This window comes from Thermobia domestica, chromosome 5 (genome assembly GCF_964235325.1).
Source record: "Thermobia domestica chromosome 5, izTheDome1.hap1.1, whole genome shotgun sequence".
NCBI classification, from domain to species: Eukaryota; Metazoa; Arthropoda; class Insecta; order Zygentoma; family Lepismatidae; genus Thermobia; species Thermobia domestica.
In genome coordinates, this window is record NC_137458.1 from 201,278,891 (window position 1) to 201,306,398 (window position 27,508).

Genomic DNA, 27,508 nt, shown 5'->3' on the forward strand with positions numbered 1-27,508 from the left:
ACCATGTATTTCAAATAATACAAATCTTATAAGAAAGAGTAACCAAAAGATTCCTGTATTTTTAATTTTTAACGCTGTCCTTCCTTTTTCTTATTTCATTTTGTTTCATCCTTAATTAATTTTTTCATTTCTGATCCCGAAGGGAGGGGTCCGGACCCCCGGCTCCCTTCCCCGTTGGCTACGTGCCTGGGTGAATGAAGTAAAAGCGAATATGTTACATCAATGGAAACTAGAAATACCGATTAAGATTAATCTTGTCGAGCACGACAATTTCCAAATTGTTGGTTCCAAGTTACCATAAAAGTACAAACGCTCAGGGTATTATTTTACAACCTTCTAAAAGTAAAGTTTACGTCACAGTGCATCTATAGTGATAAAAGACGTTGAAGTTTTTTTTTTTGGGGGGGGGGGAAGCACGTATTCCAACCAAAAAATTCCAACATAGTGTAGAGAAATTGGGAAAACCTTACATGAATGGAGGTCTTGGCAGAAATCTCCTGTTCGTCGAACAGAATTACAAAAGAAAAAGGAGGAAGACTTTCTGGAATAACTGGAAGATCTTTTCGACATTACTCCTTTTTCTGCTTTGGATTTCATTGACAATGAGGAAGAAAAAATCAGTCAGTCTTCTTAGTGAGACTGACTGAGGAAGATAGTATCAGTCTTCTTAGTCAGAGGAAAACAGGACGTCCTGGATGCAAGATTGGAGCTGACACTGTCCTACTGGAAAAATAGAGATCGAAACTTGTAGTTTTGGATAAATGCAAAGTTAGTGACACAGATGTGGTTCATATTTTAACTGCTGTTGCCGAAGCATTGACTTGGTTATAAATAGATTATCTATTCGCCTTTGTCGTCAACATTTGCGTCAGTTAGAAGCTGCAACTTGCATGAAGTTTTTTTTTTTTTTTTTTTGGTGGAATTGAAAAAATAAATGCTTTTACTGTGCACTGAGGTGAAAAGATGCTTCCTGCATTAACAAAGACAGTTTTCCTTGACAGACTACCGGTTATTGTTACTTTCAATGAGAGTAAACGATTACTAGCACTTCCGAAATTACCATCTGCCACAGGAGAATACCATCATTGCGGAGTATTGCTGTGCATAATACTCTGGAAAAGTTTGGTCTTGTTGATAAAGTCACGGTCTTTGGTCTGACACAACCTCCGCAAATACTGGACGAATAAAACGTGTCCGCATCTTGGTGGAACAATATTTGGGAATATATATTTTCTATCTGTCATGCAGGCATCACATTTATGAACTCGTTTTAAAAGTTGTTTTCGAGTCAAAGATCAATGATCGTTCCGGAAACATTTAAATTTTCAATCATTTTCAACAAACTTAGAGTGATATTGACAAAACCAAATTCAAGCCCGGTATACAAAATGAACGCATTCAAGAAAAACTACACGACACTGCCAATGACGTTCTTCAGATTGCTATGAAGAATATCTAGAATAACTTACCCAGAGAAGACTGTCATAAACTTATTGAACTTGCTGTTATTTTTCTCGGAGGACTTCCACCCAGAAGTTTCACCCACCATTACGTTTATCAGGAGCTTATCATCGTGCCAGATGGGTGGCAAAAGCCTATACTCCTTGAAGATTTTACTCTTCCGTGATTCATTTTCACTGAAGCAAAAGCCTGATTCACTTTCACTTACTACTTGTGATACTACTCGTGATTCGCTTTCATTTACTACTTTTTCTTGAAAATCACAAGAAAGAGTTTGGAAATGTCGCTAAATTGTTTGTTATTTTATCTTTATAGATGCTGTCATCTATTGGATAATTCAAATGCTCCCAATAAATGATGAAAAACTTTAGGCTCTGTGCGGCACCATTTATCCTCATTCGATTGGAATGAAATTTTGTACAGGATAGTATATCGACAAGTAGCATCAAATGAAGGGGTGTCCCGAAAAAATTACAATGTTGTAAAATAAGGACCACCCTAGTGTGCATTGATACATCCAATATATATTGCTGAGATTTTGTCCTTTGGATTTTGCCCTCGTCAGAATTTTCCTTGCATTTTGACCGCTTGGATTTGGTTCCCGCGCTCGTTACACAGCCATTTTATACATGAGTTCCGATCTGCATACAAACACGCTAGGAGTCAAGCTTTTCGATGCTGCATTTCCCAAAAAATTTCCCTCTCGCCCTTTCGTAGAATTCCCTGTCTCCAAAGATTAGGCAGAACGGGAATTCCCGTTCTGCCTACAGGTAAGATCATTTAAAACATTTTGTACAAAGTCCTGGAGGGCTTTAGGCAGAGCGAGAATGAGTCTTTTTAATATTGCACTCCCCTAGTTCCGAAAATTTTAAGGGGTGTCGGGAAATTTTAGGGGGTGCTGGGGGTGTTAGGGGGATGTAGATAAATCACTGTTTAAGGTCAATTACCTTGTTAAGCGAACTGATTTTCTCATATCTTCCATCGCTTGAAGGGGCAAGGGATACTATCCCGCAAGGAAGATTCATTTTCTTATGTGGCATATAATACACTAACATCATAGGAACGTTAAAACTGTTTTGTCGGTTACCAAACAGATTTACTTACTAAAGAAAAATATAAAAATCTTACTTATGACTAGTTTTGAAGCACAAAGTTGAGTGGGAAGAGGTGGTGCTGAAGATAAATACTAGCTAGCTTCTGGATTGTTTTCTCATGTTGTAAGTCTCACTGCGTGTTCAAGGGTTGCAGTTTCAATTGAGTTTTAATTATTAGGTAAGACGTACAGTTTAAATAATGGGTCAAACGGGCCGGATGAAAGGAATCAATAGGCTGGAGCCGGCCCGAGACTGATTTCTGTAATTTCTAAAGACATGAGACAAATTTTGGACACAAGTGTATGCATATAAAACAACAAATTGGAAAACTGTATGTGGATCTTTTGCCCCCCTCCTTGACAAATCTCCTGCCAGCGTTACTTGTCATCAGCATGTTTACTTACTGAATTATATTGTGTTTTACACAGAATAAATACTTGTGTATTTTATGTAATAGTTAGTGTCTTTTTTTACATTTATTATGGCTCTTGCTTTACGATTGCAAAGTATATTCATGTTCAGCACAATCAGTTTCCATCGTCAAGAGGCAGTGAGGTGAATGTAATAATTCTCTCCCACATTTAATATTTGGAAGAGTGTCCTGCAAACAGGTAATAGTAAATTCCTGAACTGTGGGAAGAACTGTTAGACCTTTACTATCAAACCAGTTATTAGCTCAGCCGGTAATGAGCTGGCTTTCTAGTCCAGCGGTTGCGAGTTCAAGTCCAGGTCAGGTAGCGAAATTCTTGAAATGAAAATCTTTCTCTTTTCAATTTCTGTTGTAATTCTGGATAGAGATGTTTGCATGCTGAGATAAATATACTAGAATATAAGAAAAGAAAGATAAATTACATGTTTCCTTTTGCAGTTTTTAACTATATTTTCACCTTTCTAGGACGTTTCTGAAAGTTAAATTTCTAGAACTTATTTTCGCTCTCTTACGTGTCTTTTAACTCGGGTATTCTAATTCCTATAGTTCTTTAGTGAATCACATAGATATTACAGATGTCGTATATCTTTCTTTGTCTTCTCTCCACATCATGTCTGGAGATGAATGTTCTGACAAATAGCTGCAGCGGCCATTTTAAAAAGTAAGACGATATACGCTATCAGAGTTTGAAAAGGAAGCGAGTTTTTAATACTACTACTAATAATATCTCTTTATCTTGCATTTGAGGCCGTCAAGTCTGCTACGCCACTGGTGTCGCTTATTCTGTGTTTGTCTCTCCATTTCGTGTGGATGTTTGTTTTTGTGCTGTTAGGCTTTTATATTAAACCTTTACATTATGTAACCTTTTTCTACTTTTGCGAGTTTTTTTTTTTTTTTTTTTTTTTAAGGAGACAAACTGTTTTTCTGTGATATCTATTTCTTACCACTCATCTTGTTTGAACTGCTTAAGTAAGATCATTTTGTAAATTTTTATGTTATCTATTGCCCTCACGATAATAAAATTGTCATTCTTAACAATTTATTTTATTCTCTTATTTGAGATTTGGTCCAACGCCTTTCTAATTCTCAACCACCCCAACTACCCTGTTTTTGCTTGCCTACTATTGCAGGAAAGGGAGAACTGCAGGTGGTAATGCACTTTTGGAGTCGTGTATACAAAGTTTCATCTCCGTAATATGATGGGCTCATGAGGAATTCTACTTTTGGTATAAATATAGAATCCTTATCTCTTGTAGTGAAAGGACATGGAAAAAACCCGACTCGAAGACCTCCCAACTGAAGGAATCCTACAGGTGTGGTGCTTCTTTGGCTATGTGGGTTATGTACTATTGCTGACCTTGCTGGTCGCTTATTCTTTATTGCTGTTCTTGGACAACGAATTAGTTCAAAGTCATCGTTTACTTTAATCGTGGTTGCTTTTGGAAGAAATTCTACTAGCAAGAGATCATAGTCATCTGAAGAATACTGTAACCGTGAACTTACCAAGCGTTCAGAGGGCGTTTCAAGATAGGTAGTTCACCAAACATATATCAGTGGACCATTTATCACATATTGAGAATTAAAGGAATCAAATGATAATTTTACATCATCTGTAGGTGATAAATTGGAACGAATTTTCTACTAATGTGAAAATCCAACCCAGTCTCTCACTAGCTGCTGTCACAACCTAACATCAAACCACATTTTTACCCTCTATTGTTTATATAAGGGTCGAGAATTAGAAGTACAAACTTTTATTTATAACACCATAATAAAATATAGAATATAGCAGGTTAGGTCTGGCCTTATGTTGGTCCGATTTTAGTGTCAGATGTATACGGATATATATAAATCAACAGTGAACTTTGGAGATGAAGGTGATGGTGGTGCTGCACTGAAGAAACAAAAATGTATGTGACGTACGTAAAAACGTTGGGTACATGTGTAAATCCTGTAGTTTTTGGACTTAACATATAGCAAATGTATAACTGAAAAAATATATTTTATACGTACTTTCCATGTAAGTGTTCCGAATAAACTAGACCAGTGTTTCTCAAAGTGTGAGTCACGACCTATTGGTGGGTCGCGCGTCGTTTTTTTTAGTGGATCCCGAGAAGTTTTTCCTTTTAATTATGAAAATTTGATGTTAATGCAAAAACATGTTATGAAGTACTATTCAGAAAATAAAAATTGTAAGCGTTTGTTAATGGGGTGAAGAGAATATAAAAACTTGAAGCGTTTGTTAATGAGGTTACTCAGACCTCTGCCGTATTGTACAGTCAGTAGAGATGCTGGGTTAGGATGGAAAGAGGGTGGGTGAGTCAAAATCTGTTACGGGGTAGGGCATTGCGTCGGGAGTAGGGTTGGCGTTGTGTTACCTTTCTATGGAAACATTTTAACCCTCATTTGTGCATGCGTACAGTTTCATATAACAGATACAGATATTGAGGAAGAAGTTTACATTACACTTGCTCGATCGTCACCGACTGATATTCTCGTATTAACAGGGTCTACTATATTCATAAATGTACCTTACAGCTTAGTTTGAAAGAGAGATATTTACAATAGACATGAAAGAAACCAAGTAAATTTTTATTTATTAAAATTTAAGCATCGAGTTCTACTTTGTAACAATCGTGGTTGCTCTGAGTATTCAAAACAATTCGAAATAAATTTCATGTTAATCACTCATACGGACTGTTATTGAACGAAATGGAATGAAAATGGTTCTCTTCTTATACTTCTTGCTAGGAAATATGGAAATTTATTGTTTGTAAAAACAAAATATCTATATTTTTTAAAAATGAGTATTTACAATATCCTGTAATTTCCTGAAGAAATCGTGGGATGTTCCATGATAGTATCTGCATGAGTAATGAATGAAATGAACGAAGTGTTGTGAATACTGCGGAGAAAACAGTGAAGTTCAAAGCAAAGCCGCTACAATCCCGTTTATTTGAAAAGTTGTGTGAGGAGATCGGAAGTATTTATAAATCACTTTTACACACCAATTTGCATTGGCTATCAAAGGAAAAAGTGCTGACAATACTTGTAGAACTATCTGATGAAGAAGACGCGATAATTTTGGACTGGAAAACCGAGTATGCTGAAAAGATGTGCAATGAGGCATTTCTACTGAAGCTTACTTATTTGGTTGATATATTTTCGAAATTAAATAAACGTAATCTGTACTTACAAGGCACAGAAGTAGCCGACATATTTATAGTTCATGATAAATTTCGAGGTTTTATGAGGAAACTTGTTTTGTAGAAGAGTAATGTTCAAAACCACAATTATGACTATTTAGAAACATTTCAAGCGTTTGTGATCCAGAATGAAGTGAATCCAGACGATTCTGAAATTCAGGAATATCCACACATTTGGAGACATTGAAAGAGAATTTTAAATGTTACTTCCTTGAATGTATGGAGAAGTGTAAGCAAAAGAAGTGGATTGCAAACCCGTTTGTTAGTGGCATTTCAACTGAAATATCAGTGAAGGTGGACGAGAAACTAAAGACGCATGTCAAGATAGATCATTTCGTATGAATTTCAACCTCAAAAAGCGTTTACTGTTTTGGCTGTTCCTTGAGCAAACCTGTCCACAACACTCTATTGAATCCTTGAAGTTGCTACTCTAGTTTAGTTCTTCCTATTTATGTGAAGCTGGGTTTCCAGCGATGGTAGAGATCAAGATTAAATACAGAAATCGACTGCAAATGTCCAATTAAGTAACTCGTGTCACCGTGGATATCAATGCAGTTATTAATAAATATCGAAAATAAACATATGGATCGCATGCGCCTCATTATGAATAGCAGTACAAAGATTTTGCTTTCCAATTACTTTTTGTATATTTCTTGTATTTCTTTTTTTCTTTTGTCTAGGAAGTAATAAATTAAAGATATGATTTACAAATTACTTTAGAATACACCACCATTACGTAGAATGTCAATGTGTATTTGAATAAAATGAGGTGGGCACAAAATACTTTTTATTATTTAATGTGGGTTTCAGTAACAACAGGTTTGAGAACCACTGAACTGGACGTATGTAACATACAGCTGACGTATTTTTTTATAATGCTCAGTCCGCCTCTGCAGTTTCGGCATCTTAAGACTTTAACCGAAACGGGCTATCATCATCGCATTTTATTTTTCTTTAGCCTTTTTCATCATCCTTTATTTGCGATGATTAATAGGAAGAAAGGGAACAAGGAAAAGGTGGGAAGGACGAGACCACAACACTCAACGTCCAACAACAATGAACAACAAACAAAACAAAACAAAATTTCAAAAAACACAAAGAAAAACAAAAAAGGACTTGAGCTACCTAATCAATACGCGTATTAACTAACTAACAAGAATTTAATTATTATCTAATTTCTACCTAATTTTATTATCATATTCTTTAACAAAATTTGATTGCTATCTAGCTACTACCTAAATTGTAATGTTTATTAAGTTGACAATTGTTAATATTTCCAAAACTTACATTTTCTAATTTCGTCTTATTGATTTTAAGAGTTCATTAAAATAACACGAAAAATTTTCCTGTTATGTTCCAGGGTGTCTACTGACCTGGAAAACCTTGAAAACCTGGAATTAGCCTGGAATTTACTTTTGGACCTGGAAAACCTGGAAATAACCTGAAAGTTTTAAAATTGTTTTTAAAATATTGTTTTTGGGATTGGTATGGAATAAATATATTTTTGTAAAATGCAAGAAAGTTATATACCACAGCATAAGTTAAAAGCCAATAATAACTTATTCAGTGGAGACGTAGTTGAGAAAGACAGACAGACGTGAGCAGAGTGCAGGCAGTGAATGTTTTTGGAAAGTATGTTGAGGGTACAAGAAGAGACTGAATAAGATTTTATTTGTTTGGCATTGTCGTTGTGAATAACAGTGACTACAAAAGGAGCTAAATTAGTCCCCGATGATAAGAGTAAGGTAATTGAAAAAGTTAAATTTCATGAATTGTTAAGTTTGTGTCTTACACTGAGGGGATACTAGCATACAAGTCAGAAGCTTTCTCTGTACTTGCTGCTTATTTGCATATTATGAATCAAGCTTATTTGCTGCTTTGTGAAGATTGATTTACATGTTTCTGTAGCAAGAGTAGTAGACAGGTCTGGAACAACATTCCGCTTATACTCCTGTGCCGAAGCTTTTTAACAGAGTCGCAGTGAATACCATTCCCGCTGGCCGAAAGGTGTATCACCGGAAAAAAGTAAAATTGCCCACATCTTAACGGAATCACTTTTTGTATTTAGGTTAACATTTTACTAGTCTTGCAATAAATTCTGTTACACACTAACAATTAACATTTTATTTTTCAGCCATTAAAATGAGGAAAAGTAAAATTAAATTCCAGGACTCGTGGAAATGGGTTATTTGGTCCAACAATCCATTTAAAGCCGGTTGTAAACTCTGCAGAACTGATTTTGACATTTCAAATATGGGAGCTGGATCATTGAAATCTCATGAAAAAGGAAAGAAACATCAAATAGCTGTTAAAGCTCTTAATGCACAATGTTCGATCGTAAAGTTCTCAAGTAATGTTAACAAGGAGACTTTCTGTACAAAAAATTCTACAGCGTCTTCCAGTTCAGTGACTGGCACATCATCTACTCCAGTTGTTCAGGATAAAAATGAAAGTCCAGCAAAAACTAGTGGTGTAATAAAGAGTTATCTTATCAAAGATCAAGTGACGAAAGCAGAAATAATCTGGACATTGCATAAAGTTACAAGTCATGCATCGGTCAGAAGCCAAGCGAGTGCAACGGATTTGTTTCCTTTAATGTTTCCTGAGTGTGAAGTCGCTAAAAATATGCAGTTATACAAAGACAAAATAGGTTATGTCATCACTTTTGGATTGGGTCCATATTTCCAACAGACGTTACTTCGTGAACTACAACATTGGGAATTTTTTGCAGTATCGTTCTACGAAAGCCTAAACACTATCTCACAGAAAAATCAAATGGATTTAGTAGTTAGTTTCTGGCACAGTGACGAAAATAAAGTTTTAACACGTTATTTAACATCAGTATTCCTCGGACATGCTACTGCCCAGGATTTGTTAAGTGCATTTATAAATACTTTCAAGGACAAGGGTCTCGATTTTTGTAAGTTACTTCAGGTTTCTCTTGATGGCTCCAACGTTAATTTGAAATTTCTGAGTGATTTGAAGGCCTATCTGAGTGAAGAAAATGGTGAAGGTCCACAGTTTCTGGAGACAGGAACGTGCTCTTTACATATTGTTAATGGGGCTTTTAAGACTGCGCATACCAAAGCTGGTTGGAATGTGACAGTTTTTGAGAGCGTTGTACTATTTATTCAAGGACTTCCCTTCAAGAAGAGCAGATTTCATGGCAGCATCTGGAACAGCAGTTTTCCCTCTTAACTTTTGTTCTGTTAGGTGGGTGGAGAATTCTAAAGTTATCAACCGTGCCATAACTATGATTCCTGCTTTAAAAGTTTATGTTGATGCAGTGGAAACAAAACCTCCTGAAACATCAAACTTCTCTAAAGTAAAAGCCCACATCTCTGATGTACTGTTGCCTCCTAGATTAGGGTTCCTTCAGTCCGTATCTGTAGAACTAGAAGAATTCCTCACTAAGTACCAGACAGACAGTCCATTACTACCATTTCTATGGAATGACCTAAACATGTTGATTAGTAGTTTGTTAAGCCGCTTCGTGAAAGATGATGTCTTAAAAGTAGCTAAAACTTAAAAAAAAAAAAAAACTGACCTCAATAGATGTTTTTGATAAGGAAATCTTAAAACCACTTAATCTAGTTGAAGTTGGATTTTCTACGGTTACATCGCTTAAAGGAGTGAAGGATGTTGATATATTGAACTTTAAGAAAGAATGCAGAAGATTCTTGCAAGAACTGTGTAAAAAAAAACTTATGCTAAAATGTCCTTTAAAATACAGTGTAACAAGAGCCGCAAATTGCTTGTCTCCGAAAACTATGACCAACGAAACCCTTCGTGAATCACGTATCACACTCGCCCTGGAGACATTTGTCGAGAAGCAGCAAGTAACACCTGTAAATGCTGATATGGTGAAACGGGAATATTTAAAATTTTGTTCAGACCAAGACACAGTACGAAAACTGTCAAATTTCAGTTACAAAAATGACAGATTAGACGTTTTTCTCCATGATCTGTTAAGTAAAGGTGTCTCCATAAGTAAAGGTTAAAACATTCATGCATAAGATATGTGTACTTTTCCATAGCAACGCAGCAGTGGAAAAGAGTTTCTCCATTAACAAAGAGTGCATTGTTGAAAATCTCCAAGAGGAGTGCTTGATTGCCCAGAGAAGTGTGTTGGATGCTGTGCGTGTTGCTGGTGACATACGTAATATGAATATCACAAAGAGTATGATCCAGTATGTGAGGAATTCATCAAGCAGAAGAAATGAATATCTGAAAGACCGCGGTGAAAAAGAAGACAGAGCAGCTCGAGAAAAGAAAGATATTAAGAAGAAAATAAACGAGTTGGAATTAAAGAAGAAAAGAATACTAACTGACGCCGAAGCAGAAGTAGATGCATTGAAAGAACAGGCGAAAAAGTTAAAAGGGATGTTGAACTCTAGAAGTTAAATGTCAAAAACTGTTCACTGTGAAAGTTGTTTTCTATATTTGTTCATATAATGTGCGTGGTTCCATAACATTTTCAGTTTTTAAACTTTCATGTTACAATACATTTTTAAATAAAATATAACTGATGGCCAGTCCCCATCCAAGAAGAATGTGCAGTAACGTTTAACAACATGGACTACTTTGCGTTAAGAATTTGTATTGTATATGATCATTTCCTTTTTACTTCTAAACTAATACTAGCTTGACAAAAATGGTGGGAAAATAGCTTACTCACCGCTAAGTTCTACCAGTACTTAGCAAAAATACGACAAAAGTACTTTAAAGGGGCGTGTTTGTAGTAAAATACTCTTGTGGTATTTTATCCCATAACTTAGCGGTGAGTAAGCTATTTTCCCGCAATGTTTATCATTGTTCATCAACACTCAAGTGCTACTACTATAATACTAGTTTATTTGAAGTAATATTTTTGACGGAAATTTACTATTATACAGGGTGAACCTTAACTAAACCGATAAACTTCGGGAGATGATTCCCGAGCCCGAAACAAGAAAAAAATTCCTCCAACTTTTCTCCACGGTACATAGTTTTGGAGCTACAAGGTGCCGAAAGTGTGGAAAAATGAACTTCCGACGTTTATATTTTCAAACCTATCCAACGTAGAGAGTGCAGCTTAATATCTCTTTAAGGAAGTCTTATCTGTTCTGATTTCCTTTGTGAGATTTTAAGCAGCACTCTCTACTTTGGATAATTTTGGAAATATAGGCGTCGGAAGTTCATTTTTCCACACTTTCGGCACCTTTTAGCTCGGAAACTATGCGCCCTGGAGAAGAGTTAAAGAAATTTTTTTTCTTGTGTGGGTGCCGAGAATAATTTCCCGAAGTTTGTCGGTTTAATTAAGGTTCACCCCTGTATAGTATTCCTACATTAGGATATTTAAAGCTACTGAACATTTTTCTCAACCGGCCTTCTGGTAGGGGATATTTTGATTGAATATTTTCTTGTGTAAAATGTTTTGAGAACCTACATTTCAGTCAGTTTTTTCTTTTCATCTTGTCACTTAAAGGAACTATCACTTGCCATATGCATTCTCTAATTATAACCAGTTTTTGTTAAGAACTATATAAAATTGCATTAACTTATACGTGTTACAATAGACCTGGTCTTACTGAATAGACCTGGAAAAAAAGGAAAAATAAACCTTGGAAACCTTGATAAAACCTGGAATTCAAAATGAACATTTAGTAGACACCCTGTGTTCTGATCTCCAGTCAGGTGTCTGCTTACTGTTGATTTTCTTCCTAATCTAGGTTTCTCACCTAAATGATTTTCACCTGTGTGTGTGTTCCTCTCCTGTGTCACGGTTTCCCCTGTGCGGTTAATTATCACTATATACACATCATGTCACTAGACACTACACTACACATCACTTCACTCAACACACCACTTTTCTATAATGCACTTAAGTGTGTCATATCGATAAAGTTGGTTCACTGATTTTTTTGAAATTATGATATGGCTGTATTTGTTAATGTAGCTGTATTATTCATTGATCTCGGTTCATACTGCACATCAGAAACGGACCGCTGATGTATGTAGCATACGTATATGTATGTAATATATGGAAGACTGTTAAATGTCATATATCCTGTAACGCAGGGATGCAAATAACCACACGCCCACTCGCCCGGGACGAGTATTTAATATACAGAAAGTAAGTAAATAAATGATTTCTATTGTGAAATGTGGCTAGTAGCTTTTATCTTGGGCGAGTAAAATTTTCTTGCTTATTTGCATCCCTTCTGTAACGGCATGATATAACATTTAAGCAGGAAAAGTTTGCAGCATATGGATAAAAGTATGCTCCATACTGATTTCCGCCCTAAACATAAGGATTGCGTATATTTGTACGATATACCGCTGTTCGGATAACGTATTTTTTTCAGTGTGTAAATGATTCATGTTTTAAGTATCATTTCCTGCGAATATGTTAAGATATAAAAGTTGATCATAATTGCTAGAATATTTTTATTTTTCTCACTAATATTCATTTTTTCTATATATTAATTACGTAATGATTATTTATTTATTTCAGAGAGAAACACGTCCACAAAGAAAAAGATTTAGAATTTCTAGGAAGGTAAGTGGAGCTAGTCACAGTGTTAACAACTTTTTGTATATATATATATATATATATATATATATATATATATATATATATATATATATATAATATAAAAGTGTAATTGAAACAGTTATTGCTGTTACAGCTTCCCTCTTTATTTCCCACCTCCATGTCTCTGCTTGCTTTTCAGAAGCAAAATAGGTTTAGGGGAATTTTCGTTTCAATTCATAAAGTGTTAAAGGATTGTTAATAGACTGTACTTCCTTTACTGCTAGGAGAGATTTATTAATAATAAAGTTCAAATTCGTTTTCAACTTTACTTATTACTTCTTATTAAAGATACCAATTATGTTTCCAAAGGGCGGTGAAAAATTGCCCTTTTTTTATCCTTGGCTTGTATAATGGAAAGTTTTTCTGTTATTAGAACTTGATAATATATCGATTTTTTCGTTATAACTGATGTTAATTTCACCCTCATCTTTATATTTGCTTATTTTTTTTATAGAGTATAATCAACAGATCGACCCGTTCTGGAGAGTAATACTCCCGGAAGTACGTTTTTATCGCGCGCTACCCTAGCCAGCTGTTTCAAGTTGGTCACAAAATTTATATCATAGTTGACAAGGTGTAACAAAACGATCCCTGCGGGGCTTCTAACCCGTTTCTCCTCCTACTACTACTATTACTAGTACTACTACTACTACTACTACTACTACTACTTATCTACACAAAAGTAAGTAAATAACTTTTTTGAGTATTTTTTCATCTTATTTTAATGAAAAAGTTTTACTGAAACTTAAGAAAACTTTCCATGCGCCGGGTTTAAACCCACGCCAAGAGCGATTTCCGTTATTAGCACGTAGCGCTAGCACGCTCGGCCACGAGGGCAGACAGCTCCAAGCCTTTGATTTCTGCTATATGTATGCTACGTGGCAAGACACGGATAACGCCAACCAATCAGAACCGTGTCCTTAGTTCCTACTTCTCGGAGTACTACTCTCCCGAGCTAGTCCTTCAATAGAGGGAAAGAGAGAGAGAGAGAGAGAGAGAGAGAGAGAGAGAGAGAGAGCTTTGTATAATTTATTTTTCATATACTAGCATTTCATTGCAGGAAAATAGCTGAGATGTTGATTTTGAAGATCGTTCTCTTCATTATCAAAATACAGACGAGAAAAATAGCTGAGATGTTGATTCTGAAGATCGTTCTCTTCATTATCAAAATACAGACGAAAAGGTTCATTAGTTCTAGCGTTAAATAATAATGTGTAGCGAAGTGTATTACAGTTGGAGTATTCATGTCGTTATTATTTTTTAAATGTTATCAGCTTATAATGATATAGAATCGCTACATGTAATTGCTTGTTAATTGAATGCTACGTTACTGTTCCGTTCTTTGCTCCAGACGTGGTTTGAAATAGCTCAGCAAAATGCGTGGAGGAAATTGTGTTCCTTATAGAGAGTTTCTGTTGCCCTTCGAAGTTATTTTTAACACTTACTCCATAAATAAACCATGCGTCGTTTCTTGGGTGGTAGGAAGCAAGCCTGTCGGGCTTCTAAAAAATAGTTTTCCCTTGAAGAAACTATGAATTGGTGGAAATAAAAAGTATAATATTGTCAAAAAAAAAACAGTGATACGAGTGAACTTACCTCAGCCTACCCAAGTTTAAACAAAGCTAGATATAAAAGTTATATACGTTCATGAGGCTTATAATTTGTGAAGCTACTGTGCCAAATTTGGTTTGACAACCAATCGTAATTTTTTTTCGGATCCAAAGTGAGGATATCAGCCCACATCCCAGAAATTAGTAAATTTGAACACCTTGCATTCATCAAGTACTTCCTAAAGAGGCTCGCCTTAGGAGATCCACAACGACCTTGTCACATAATTGGGAGACAAGGCACCATCGTATGCCACTGTGAAGGAATGGGCAGCGAACTTCAAACGTGGGCAGTTTGGTCTGAACGATGATTCAAGGTGTGGCAGACCAATTTCAGTGACCTCTCCCGAGGTGATTAACGCTATTCACCGGATGATTCTCGACAATCGCCGAATCCCGCTCAAACAGATAGAGGACACATTGAGAATTAGTCATGAACGGATGTGGAAAGTTACCCATGAAGACTTGGGTACGAGGAAGGTCGCGACGAAATGGACTCCGAAACTTTTAAACGCAGATCAGAAGCGTGAACGTCTGACATTGTAAAAATGGGATGACCTATGGTTTCAAATACATGAACCTCCACCTTATTCGCCTGATTTCGCTCCATCAGACTTTTATCTCCTTCCTAAATTGAAAATGTTTTTAAAGGGAACGCATTTCAATGGCGCCGATGACGTCATTTCTCAAACAGGTCTGGTTTGCAGAGCCATCGTCGGCTACGATCTCTTAGCGCCTTCCCAAATAGCACAGACAAGAGAACAGGGCCTAGTTCCTTTAGGGGCCGCTGTGGCGCTAGTTACGTGCACGAATAATTTCTCTGTGTAGCAGGCAAGTGAAATAGCTAGCTATAACAGAAAAAAAATTCTTAATTCTCTCCCCCCCCCCATATAGTATCACAAAACTAAACTGTTTTTAAAATTGAATACAATTAGTATCGATTAATTTAGAATAAAAGATAATACAAATACACCGGGAAGAAATCCTTTACAAATTACAAACGAAGCACTTCCGCAGATAATGGCTTGGCATTTAGAAATTTTGCATGTTCAAAACATCCTGTTTCAACATCTGCTATGTTCTTCAGCAACACTGGAACTATTACATCGCAAATTTTTACACCTAATTTGAATGAATGATTGTCCGAAAAGAGGTACTGCAAATACTAAACGTGTTGCAGAAACGAAACAATATAGGCGGAAAGAGTTTCCGAAATTCGGGTGTTCACAAACCGATGGGCCTTTTCAACAACGTGAATCACTCATACTAGTTCTTTTCTAGGATAGCACATTACGTTTCTACTGTCTTATTTATATATCAAGTTCATAAGCGTGGAATTTCATTTGTCCTGGCTGATAAGTTTGTGACATGAGGCATAATCTATACTTTGAATAATTTTCCGATCTACAAAACTTCCTAAGAACGCAGTAGAAGCTAATTTCACTGTTCCTGATCGAATGTCTGAAAAGAAAACCATAAATGGGAACATTAAAGTATTATACAAATTGTGACAATAGTAGTGAACGATAGGCTAAAATGTTATGAATTGACTAATTTCTTAAAAATGTTATGAGTTGACTAATTTCTTAAAAACGATATGAGTTGGCTAATTTCTTATTGTTCATATAGTGTGTACAGTCTGAATTGTTAAGAATTGGATTTCATTTGCGTTATGATTTAACTGAATTTCACTTTTAATGAATATTCTATTTTTCTCCTAGTGCAAAATGGTTATATTTTTTCCCTGGCATTATCGTATTTGTAGGTTTCATGTGTTAGATTGTCAGAAATACATAAATATCTTTCTAAAACATGGGATCTTTGTATATTTTTATTATCTGTTTTAGTAAGATGTAAATAGGAGTCTACTAATATATTACTACGATATTTCACAAAAGTAAATAAACTAATTTTATCTAGATAAATATTAGGGAAATTTGAGATTACCACTGGCACACCAAATGCTGTGATAGTATCTGAAATGAAGGCTTTGGGTTCTTCTTCTATCCCATTAGCAAGGACATCAATATTGGGAAGCTTTGGAGGCCGGGCCCCACGAAGTTGAAATTAGCTCCCCTAATGGTGGGAGGCGGGCAAAATGCTAAGTTGAAGTAGGTTCTCCAATTTCTACAGTACATGGTAATTCGTTTTCCTGTTCTACTAAAGCGTATCTGCCATAGGGCTCCCCCAAAGTTACACAGAAATCGGCACTCTTGCCCATAAGCTAAAGGTTTTAGGTTTATTTTTTTCTTTAGAAAAGAACCAACCTACGCATAGATCCCATTACTACTCTGAAACATAAATAAAAAAAATTAATTACACAAGCAAAACACAACACTTATTAGGATCAATATGAAGACCAGTCAACAATTCTGTAACTGTATCTGGTATGGGGATATATGCTTCAGAATCAGGAAAGTGATCGGGAATATTTTCCTTCGAAATAGTAGTAGAATTTGGAGTGGAAATCAGCGATAGTAATCTAGTTTTCAAAATTCGATTCATTGTATATACAATGGCTGTGCTAACCAACATATCATTGCGTCCAGACAAAATGATAAACGACAATATACCATAGTTAAAACAATAAAAGAAAAATTTTTGTGCTGTTAATTTTACCACATACAAATACTGCAAGTATTATGCAACTATAGTGCCAACACACGCCACGTGACTTCCTTCTTTTTAGCAAGAAGAAAAATCACGTAAAACACCACATTCAGGGTTCCAAATGTCCCGGATTTTAAGGAACAGTCCCTTATATTATGATTTTGTCCCGCGTCCTGGGGAGCTTCGATACGGGACAGCAAAAGTCCCATATTTTGCCCAAATGACAAATTTACCTCAGACAACGACTTTAAAGCCCGCAAGTTTTAATGAGTCGTCATGATTATGACCAGTAAATGGCAAATGCTCTTTCAGAAATGCTCCGGGTTGCCAAATTTATTTAAAGTCGTCTCCTTTTGCCTAAGGATCCCACCGTCAAATTCATTTGTGGAAAGAGTTTTCTCACATATGAATTTGAAATGGACTGACACAGAAATATGTGTTTTGCCCAGCTGATGATAGCTGAGGTTTTCGACAACCTAAAGAAAAATCCAAACTTGAAAAAGATTATAAGTACAGTTAAGTCAAGCGTGAAGTAGGATTTTTGAAAAAAGTTTAGATTACGTAAATCCAATGTTTAAAAGTAAGATTTGTCTATTTTTTCTTAGATCTATATTAACTCTTTGTATTAGTTCATACTTTTGTATTTCTTTCAGTCTAAAATGATTACTTTTTTATTTGATGCCTGGCTCATTTTCTACCACTAGATCATGTTTATTAAAACCCTTCCCGTTAATACTCATTGAAACTCGTCAACCCGTCCCTTATTTAGACTATTTTTATTTGGCAGCCCTGACCACACTACACTTGTTTAAATCCACTCAGACTTATGTGACAAACAACCTGTCCTTCTGTTTAGTCCCGTTAGTGGCGCCACAATGGCCGAAAGATCAACTATCCCCTGTACGCTAAATCTCGTGTTACAAGAGGGAAATGGTAAGGCGCTAAGGGATTGTAGCCGGCGATGGCAGAGCATTCATCCGACTTCTATTTGTCTGGCAGCGATGTAAAAAGTGATCGCACTACGAGGGGAATATGTTGAATAAAACCAAGCTTCGCTTCCTACATACTTGTTTTCTTGATGAGGCTGAGAACTTATCAACCCATCCTGTATATATAAAAGGCATAGAATTCCACATGTCCAAAAATAACTGTTACTTTATATTTTTCTGGGAAAATTTAACGATACTTTTCTTCCCCGTCCGCGCCCAATGGTTTATTTACACTAACACAGAATTTGGTGGGGAGGTGCTCGTCACGTCGGAGGAAAGCGCGCGAAAAGTTCAGTTCGTATCTTGAGTTAACCAGCGAAAGACGTACGAAGACCATGCTCTGTATATTTACCAGCATAGTGTATCATGCCAGAGTATACGTACTCCGTAAAAGAGTAATATTTTACATATTACGAATGAATTTAAAAAAGTCCCGCATGAATAAAGTTTATTCCCTCTCATCTCGTAGTACTTCGAAACAAAGTTTCTTTTGAGTATGTATAACATACGATTTGGGAAAAATAATATGATCACAGCATAGCTGTTCTACGGAGCATGCTTTAGCATTCAATCGAATAAAATAAAATAATATTATATAATTAAATAAATAAAAATCTCTCCGATAAATAATCTGGGTTCGAGATTAATTTTATTTTTAATATGACCACAGCATAGCTGTTCTACGGGGTATGCTTTAGCATACGAGCGATTTAAAATAATTAATATAATCACAGCATAGCTGTTCTAATCAGCTTCATATCGAAGCGGTCCATAAAAAGTATTACAAATATTAAAAAGATACGATCCAATTAAAATAATAATAATATGAAGATCCCTATAAAGAAATCACGTAATACAGGTCGTTCAACCTTTTCTAGAAACTACTGTATCCCTCCTCACGGTCAATCTTTCCAGGAACCAGTCTGACCACTTAACGGTCAGGTAATAAATCTTTACCCTTCTAATGACATGTCCGACCACATCTGGCCCAGAGACATGGATGTACACAGAATACCAGTTAATTAATCCCCCTGCTGTCCTATTCTTGTGTACAAGACGCTCCTGGTCTACTCTGTCAGTCATATAACCTTAACAAAATCAATATATCGATGACTGAGATATTTCGATACTTGAGAATTATAGTTCGAGCGACAGATATATGAATATATCGTGCATTCCTTTTTTAGAGAGAGAGGTGGGCTTTCTATTAGGTAGCCACCACGTCTTCCTTTTAATTGGAAGATTTAAAACAATTTTGAAAAGTGAATGAGAATTTTGCGAAGAGATTGTAGCTATAACAACTTCCTTTCGATGTTTTATGATTTACAAACTATGTTAGCAAACCAATTAGTGAAATTATAGTTATTATTCTACTATGACAGTTTGAGTATAGTAATGTATGAGATAGCTTTGAACTATATTCGTCTATAACCTTTATAATATTGTTATAGAATACATAGCTACAGTATTTTATATTTCAGAAAGAAGGTGACGGAAACAGTACAAGTGGGAATGTTACTGCTGGAAGATTAACTGTGAGTACATTGTATTCCTCTTGATGGCTTTTCTCCTTTGGTAATCTTTTCTAGTTAGAATTTTGTTCTGAGTCGAAATGTCACTTGACTGTAGGAAATAACTATAAAGTACGAAAGAAATATTTTCTTCAACTCTAAAATTTTTTGAAGTGACAAGTTTTTGGAATATGGCTGTTAAGGAAAATGTTTAAAACTATATATTTTTCGGCCCAATTTACAGTAGTAGCAAGGGTAAAAGTGGATCTGAAAAAGTAGGAGACGCATGACGTCACGCCGTCTCCCTTGCTTACCGTTGCCTATGTAATTTATTTTATGGGGGGGATGGCATCCCCCTGCATTCCCCCTCACTTTTACCCGCTGAGTAGTAATATCGAGAAATCTTCCGTTACATTTTATGGAAACACTGAGAAACCAATACACATTTTTTCCTTGTAAGAGAGTCTTACTAATTTGCAGGTGCTACTTTAAAAACTAGTTAATATACATTATATGTCATCTCTTACCGGAACTCTTGTAAAATCTTTGAACATAAATACAGAATTTTTACTTATTTGTGCTTATCAGCAAATGTTATAAATTCTTATAAAGTTGGAATGGGATGAGCTTGTCAAAAACTAAATGCGATCATATTCATTTATGCTAAATATGCCGTAAACCTTCAAAAAATATTTTTTGCGGGAATTTTCTTTCGCGGTTGGCGCGCCATTAGGTTTCGGTAAATAGGACGACACGATTTTAGAAACAAAAATTGCTTTCCTGATTGTCATACCAGCACACCAGAAGCTCTCGGTAGAATTCTATAGTATCACTTTGTCTTGTCCCTGCAAACTCTTGCGAAAATGCAGTGCCTGCGTTTTGTCAATATACTAAATTTTATTGTAGTCTGGATGTATTATGTAGCGCACTGATATCGAACTGAAAACCCACTATTTCGTTTTACCAAACGCACAACGAGGAAGCAGAAGGATTTTCCTGTTCTCTTTTCTGATCGGTAAGTCTAGGAATCTCTAGACTAGTTTGTATGTAATAAGAATCAAAAGTCAGTAAAACAGCAGAATTTCTTTAGAACAATATACCAACGAAATACCTTTCTGCTTCCGTCTTTCAGCTAACTAACAAGCTATAAGTCCTATGAAAGCAGGAGCTTAAATACCGCAGTAATAAAGTTCTAGATTGATTTTTGTTTTTAGCCAACTGGATCTAGTTTCTACTTTGTATTCCTGTTTCTGCAAGGTGCATCTTAATATTGTCCTCTCATCTGTACCCAGTGGCGGCGGTTGGACGTTGGACGTTAAAAGTGGGGAGGGAGGCAAGACATGATCTAAATATTTTTATATCAATGTTAGTTTTCCTGGTTGCTTATAATAATTTGTTTGACGAAAGGTTGTATAACTATTAGGATACTGTCTTTTTCAGTTAAAATACCGTATATCTTGTTTCATATTTAATTAAGTAAATTGACAAGAGCAACGCAAGTAGATTTTTACTCTTAATCAACGAAGGTGTAAGAAGAGATTTGATTCCTTGCTCATGAATATCTTAAAATTCTGTCTGGAAAATTGTGATCAGATTAGGGGCCTATTTAATAACAAATTTGCAAAACAAATAAATAGAAAAGATAATATTAATCAAATAATCATAGTAATGAATAATGAGGCTTGTTTTGCAAAAGTTGTATTGAAACTGGAAATTAATAAACAACTTATATTTTAATTGCACGCGTACTATTATATGTGTTATTACTCTTGGAAAGACAGTGAATACTACAAGCATATGCTACGACATTAAGTACAGTTTTCACTTTCTTGGAATAGATCAAAACTCAACAATACTTACATGTTAGAGTCACCCCACATTCCAGTTGCATACAAAACAATCCTAAAACCTAGAATTATGTTGAATTCACTAAATTCAGTTGTACATACAAAACTGTATATGTACACCCCTAAACTCGAATATTACACTGCAAAATTAATATTCCATACTGAGGTCCTTCGTGGCTAAGCGGTTAGCGTACGCTCCTTTGACGTGGGAGACCCAGATTCGATTCCCGGAGGAAGCTTACGTGGTTCGGACTCCACCTTAATCATTAAGTCCACGTCTCATATAGCTTCGCTGCTGAACAGGATGTTAAACTGAAAAAAAAAATCAAATCAAAATATTCCTTACTAATAGAAAGAAGGAAATACATTTTTGGAGCTGTCGATTTTTGTGCAATTAAAGAATAACTTGTGAAAGACTTCTTTTCTTGCGAAATGTTATTTCAATTAGTTCCAGAGCGGCCAACATACCGAGCCCTTGTAAGAAGAAATATAAGTACGCTCGAATTGTGGCGCTCCAATAGGTTAATTTTTGGGCCATTTTTAGTGGCAGTTAAAACGCAATTCCTGTAGCTTTCTTAACTCCACGGGAAGACAACCAATACGTACTCATGGAACGGCAAATATTTTATGGCACAATTTTTATTCCATGAACCAATAATACATACAAAACTTTATATTTCCAGATAAAACTATATACATTAATGGGTCATTTCAAAAAAGTGGGGGGCAAGTCCCCCCTTTGCCCATTCTAATCGCCGCCTATGTCTGTATCTAGTCAGCCTAATGGCCTTTTCCCGATTGAGTTTCCAGTTAAAATTTTGAAAGCGTCCCTACTTTCTTTCATTCTGGCTGCATGACCTGTTCACCTGAGCCTCCTAGACTTAATGACTAATACTGTTTGGTAAACGCAATATAAAATATGGATTTCTCGTTGGAAGGTTCCGCTCATTTGGCATTCCCGTCCGTCTTGAGTCCGAATATTCGCCTCAGGATTTTGTTCTTAAATACTTTGTGTGCGTTCTTCCTTGAAAGCAAGCGATCATATTCAGTGCCGGACTGGCCACGTTGGCTACTTGGCGATCGCCAAGGGTCCGAGGTCGAGGGAACCCGCAGGGATCACGAGGCGCAGGATCTGGATACCTTGGACGAATTTTCGCGATCGCAAACGCTTTCTTGAGTCTCCCTACAAAAGGGCAAACAAGAAAACGGTTGACACTAACCAAGTTAGTTTGTCAATATATGGACAACAGAGTCGTGTGTCCCAGCAGCCAACCCAAAGATTTTAACGAGAGAAGGTGATTACAACCTTGCGTTACAGGTTAATATTTCTAAGTTACAGTGTAATAACTCACAGGAGTACGCTAACCGATCACGTAGTTACCAGTATCAATAATAGCCTGTAACCGGTAACCTAGTTAGCATGTTGGAATAACTAACTGCTCGGTTAATGAAGAGTCTGTATCACCCCTCTCTGTAAAATGCGAAATAGAGGTTATCTCCTTTCATCCTTGAAGCCAATTCACACAACCAATCTTCATCAAAATTTGAGGAGAGCAAGTTGAAGGTTGAATGAACGGTGGTCTTGATACATTTTGCTAATTTATTGTTTATTTCTGCTATTATTATTATCCTAAAGTTGTCAATTTTTCGAACATTATAAACGTGAAAATAGAAGTAAATTCATGAATTTTGATCAAGACCACCACAGAAGTAGTCTTCATTTGTAAAGTTCAAGCACAAGAAACATAATTATTTAATTCGTATATTCATAAACACGAAAGGAGCGAAGTACTTTATTCAAAATTATTGTGTCATTCGTTTTCCGTCTGTGATCAGCAAAGTGAAATCCATCTCCCCCTCTGGTATGGTCAAGCTTCCTCACTCTCCTCACCCCGTGAAGAACAGAGGAACCTTGCCTTTTCGTGAAGACCTTGGAAGCACACAGGAAGCAGGAGGGGGTGGATAACTCTGCAGGAGGGTGAGTGGCGCAAAGGCAATAAACGAAAGGACAAAACAAATGTCAATCGTTCGGTACCAGTCCTATGGTGGAGGAATAATGTTGAGATGGAACTAAATCAGGTTTAAAGAAGTTTTGATGTTTCAAACTCGAGCGTGATAGGTATAAGGAGGAGCCGGGGCAAGGGAGAATCAATATGACTGAGATTTATATATATATACAGTGGTGGATCCAGGATATGATCAAGGGAGGGGCTAAGCCATAGTTTGCCGCTTTATCCAGTGTAAAACAGGATTGAAGTCCATTTTATCCAGTGTATACCTGAGGGTCAAGGGAAGGGGGGCTATAGCCCTTATAGCCCCCCTTGGATCCGCCCTTATATATATATATATATATATATATATATATATATATATATATATATATATATATATATATATATATATATATATATATATATAATTCTCAATAAGAATTTTTTAAAATCTAAATAATACTTATAAAAAGATTTAATAATAAAGTATAGCATAAATACAAAATTATTAATACAAAATTTGAACTGTAACAAGCTACTCTAATTTAAAACATATTGAAATAAATATACAATGACTACATAATAACATTTATATCTAAATTATTTTGTTTTTAACCTATACTACGTAGGTATGTAAGAAATAATGTACAAAGATAAGTATCTGTATTAATGGAAAATGTAGATGAAAGTGTGATTCTTAATTCCATACGATATATTATTATTATTATTATTATTATTATTATTATTATTATTATTATTATTATTATTATTATTATCTCCTTGGAGCAGTACAATGTGTGCTTTTTTTTAATGATTTTCCAATGGTAAAGTCAGGAGTTGGTATTTCTGATACTGTTTTGGATGGCACCTCATTATGTTCCACAAAGCAAAATATCATTTTACTAGGATAATGAACAATGAGTAAACAATGTTTAGTATAAATTAAATAAGAAACAGAAATGCATGTAATGATTTAGGCCTATATTTTTATTCATTCAGAGATGACACTGTTACAAACTGACAACAAAATTACTTTTTCTCTCACAGCATTCCATTTTGAACAAAGATATGTAATATCTACATTTTTCATTAGTATCACACCACAGTACATGAGAATCGTACATTGAATCACTGATTTTTTATGTTCGCGTCAGCATCATACTACAATAAATGAAAATCATACATTGGATCGCTGATTTTTTTATGTTCGCATCAGCATCATACTACAATACATGAGATTCTTACAATGGATCACTGATTTTTTTTATGTTCGCATCAGTATCACACCACCAGGGGCGTCGTTAAGGGGGGTAAAGGGGGGAGCCCCCCCCAAAGTTCCCAATCTCTTGACAAGTTGGCAAATTAAAATACATAGTTGGCAATTTGAAGAATGCCGGTTTGTTCAATTGATTTGTCCGGTTTAACATTTTCTTAGGTACCCAGCTGCTGCAAATTATCAGTTCTCCTATAGACTTGGCATAAGTTTTGTGTAGTGTCCAATCTTGAAATAAATTGATATATTCGTTTAAAGTTTTTTTACTTGTTGCAAGTGATTACACTTCACTTTTGTTCATTTGATATTCGTAAACATTTTGAAGAATCTTTAATGAATCGGGAACTGTACCACTGACAAAAGCAGAATAGAGTTGGCATGCAAAGACAGACAGAAGAGGCGTTTCGGTGGCAAGTAGAGCATTGGACGCAAAAGCATTTGATACAAGAGCGTATACAAGGCAACAGGTAGTGACTGGCAGAATTGATGTTAATAAAACAAGAACAAGGCAGTGACCGGTTAGTATTAAGCCTTCCATACGTCCCGTAAAGAAACGGGACAGTCCCGATTTTGGACCCGAGAATCCCGCGTCCCAATAAATTTAGTCGGGACAGGCAAATGTCCCATATTTTAATTCCATCCCATTTCTGCTATCAATATAAGCTTATTCGAAAAGTAATGAAGTGGCTGGGATAATGTGAGTGAACAATAAAGTGTAGCATGTAACAGTTTTGAGCAAGTTATCACAATACCCTGTCCGACTTGATAGCGAGCGAAATTTGCAACACTTGTCTTTTCCATTGTACCTGGTGGAAACTCGAACACACTCCAACATAAAAAAAAAAAAGTAAGATGGCTTTGAGTGTTTCTACATGTATACAAGCACAGGAAAGATGAGTGACTTTTTCTTCAGAGAGACATTAAATAAAGTAACAAGAGTTATAATATTTTTGAGAGGTTATGGGCACAGAATTGTACTTGGTCCAGGGCTTAGAAATATGTAAATTTGGTCCTGACAATTATACATGACACAAGGAGAAAAATCAACTTTTCATCAGATTAAACTGACAAACGTAATTTTTTTTTTCAAATATTACCATGTAAATAAATACTGCTAAACGCGCGAAGAATATTGAATATAGATTGTGTCACTGATTTAAACAGTTTGCATATTGTTTTTCTGTAAAGCATTTTTATAAGACATTATCTTAAGTTTTTAAGGAATTTTTTTTGTAGTTGGATTGTAAACATCTTCAGTCCGTAAAGTTAATTGCAGGGAAAGACGAGAGAAATGTATCTGCAACTTCGGGAACTTATATTGTTGAAAAAGGGAGCAGGAAAATTCGGTGTAGGAAATTTCGGTGTAAGAAAATTCGGTGTAGGAAAATTCGGTGTACAGAAAATTCGGTGTACGGAAAACTCGGTGTGGGGAATGTTCGGTGTAAAGAAAGATTCGTTGGTAGACCGTAGGATTTATTAAAAACTCAACTTTGAGGATAAATGAGCGTATTAGTTTTAAGTTCAAACTTTGTGTAGACCGTACTTTTACTGTCTACTATACTAAATTTTGAAAAATTGTGATCGTGAAATAATTTGAATTCTAGATTTCGACGGATTTTAACATTTCATGGCCCTTACATGACGAAATTTTTTTTTATGTCCGTTCTTGTGACAGCGAAGCGACCATCGATACCAATCGACATTTTATTTAAAACTTAAGTTTTTATGCTGTTTTGGAAGATGTCTCCTAGAATTTTCTACTTCAAAAAAAAAAAAAAAAAAAAAGAAAAAGAAAAAATGTAGGTTACTAGACGGGTAAAGTTGAAAATTGTAGATTTTTAAAAAATGTTCTGACGATTTTATGTCTATTTTATAAATAAATATTTAAATCTAAATTCTTCAAAAACGACATAGATTATTTGTGTTGCTCAAAGGTGTAAAAATAAATGCCTCAACTAAAGTATCTACGCCTGATTGAAGGAGAAGTCAATAAGGAGTCAATAGGGTTGCAGTACTTGTTTACCTTAACTTAAGACAAACAAACTAAAGTGTCTGATTGGAAGAGAATTCAACTATTTGTACAACTGTTATCTGATAAAACCATTCTGCTTTATATTGCCCTTTCCACTAAGACTTTTTTGATCAATATATTTTTTGCATCTTACATATGTATATGCAGGTGTTCAAAACTCACGGATTCATTTGGCTCTAGAATTTCTAACTGAAGTCCGGTTTACTTGCGGTTTGTTGCAAATCATCAAGGAAGGATGGGAGATTTATGGGATTATGTTTACTGGTTTAAATTCATCCGGGGTAATATCGAGCAGGCCGTAAGACAAACAGCAAATATTCGCAATTGTACGTTACAGTTCGAATGAAATATTGGATATTTGAAGCGAAATTGAAGAATACAAATTAAGTGTTAGTTAAATGAAATGAAATCTTTAAGTTTTACGTCCCACGGATATGCCGGTTAGGCTAAAGGAGTCGGTGATGAAGAGAATTGAGTGAAATGATGAAATGAAGAAAGTGGGAGGAAACGTGAGAACCCCGAGAAAACCCAAGAGCACGGTGTGTGTCCACCACAAAGTTTCTCGCTACAAATGGCAGAGGGATTTCTTGGGTGACTTAAAAGAGTCGGTAACTGACATCTTCCACAACATCCGCCAGCGAGGTCCGATGCTTCCCTGCCTTACTCAGAAGCGATCCCGTTTCCTGCAATTTATTCACTAGCGACCATATTGTATTCCTGTTTGGGACAGATCGTAAGGCAAAGTTGCAACACCTTTGCGTAGCAACAACAGATCCCGGTCTCCAAAATCTTTTTAACGATAAAATCACTTTGTTCCAAAGAGTACATTATTGCAACTGTGTCCTGACTTTCTATTTACAGGACTTTTCGAGTAGGGAGA

At 35.7% G+C, this 27,508-nt stretch overlaps 1 protein-coding gene across 11 annotated transcripts in view; it reads left to right on the forward strand.

Moving 5' to 3' along the window:
- The window catches only part of LOC145686344 (uncharacterized), a 584,205-nt gene that overhangs the window by 141,120 nt on the left and 415,577 nt on the right, over nt 1–27,508 (forward strand). For 10 of the 11 annotated variants that reach the window (XR_014131592.1, XR_014131591.1, XM_081759580.1 and 7 more), the window contains exons 3-4: nt 12,688–12,732; nt 19,456–19,509. Coding sequence is in view for 9 of the 11 variants with exons in the window: in XM_081759580.1 (XP_081615706.1) it covers nt 12,688–12,732; nt 19,456–19,509 (99 nt within the window). In the remaining 2 variants the exon portion in view is untranslated. The remainder of the gene's footprint in view (nt 1–12,687; nt 12,733–19,455; nt 19,510–27,508) is intronic. The other variant, XM_081759582.1, reaches the window with a different exon arrangement.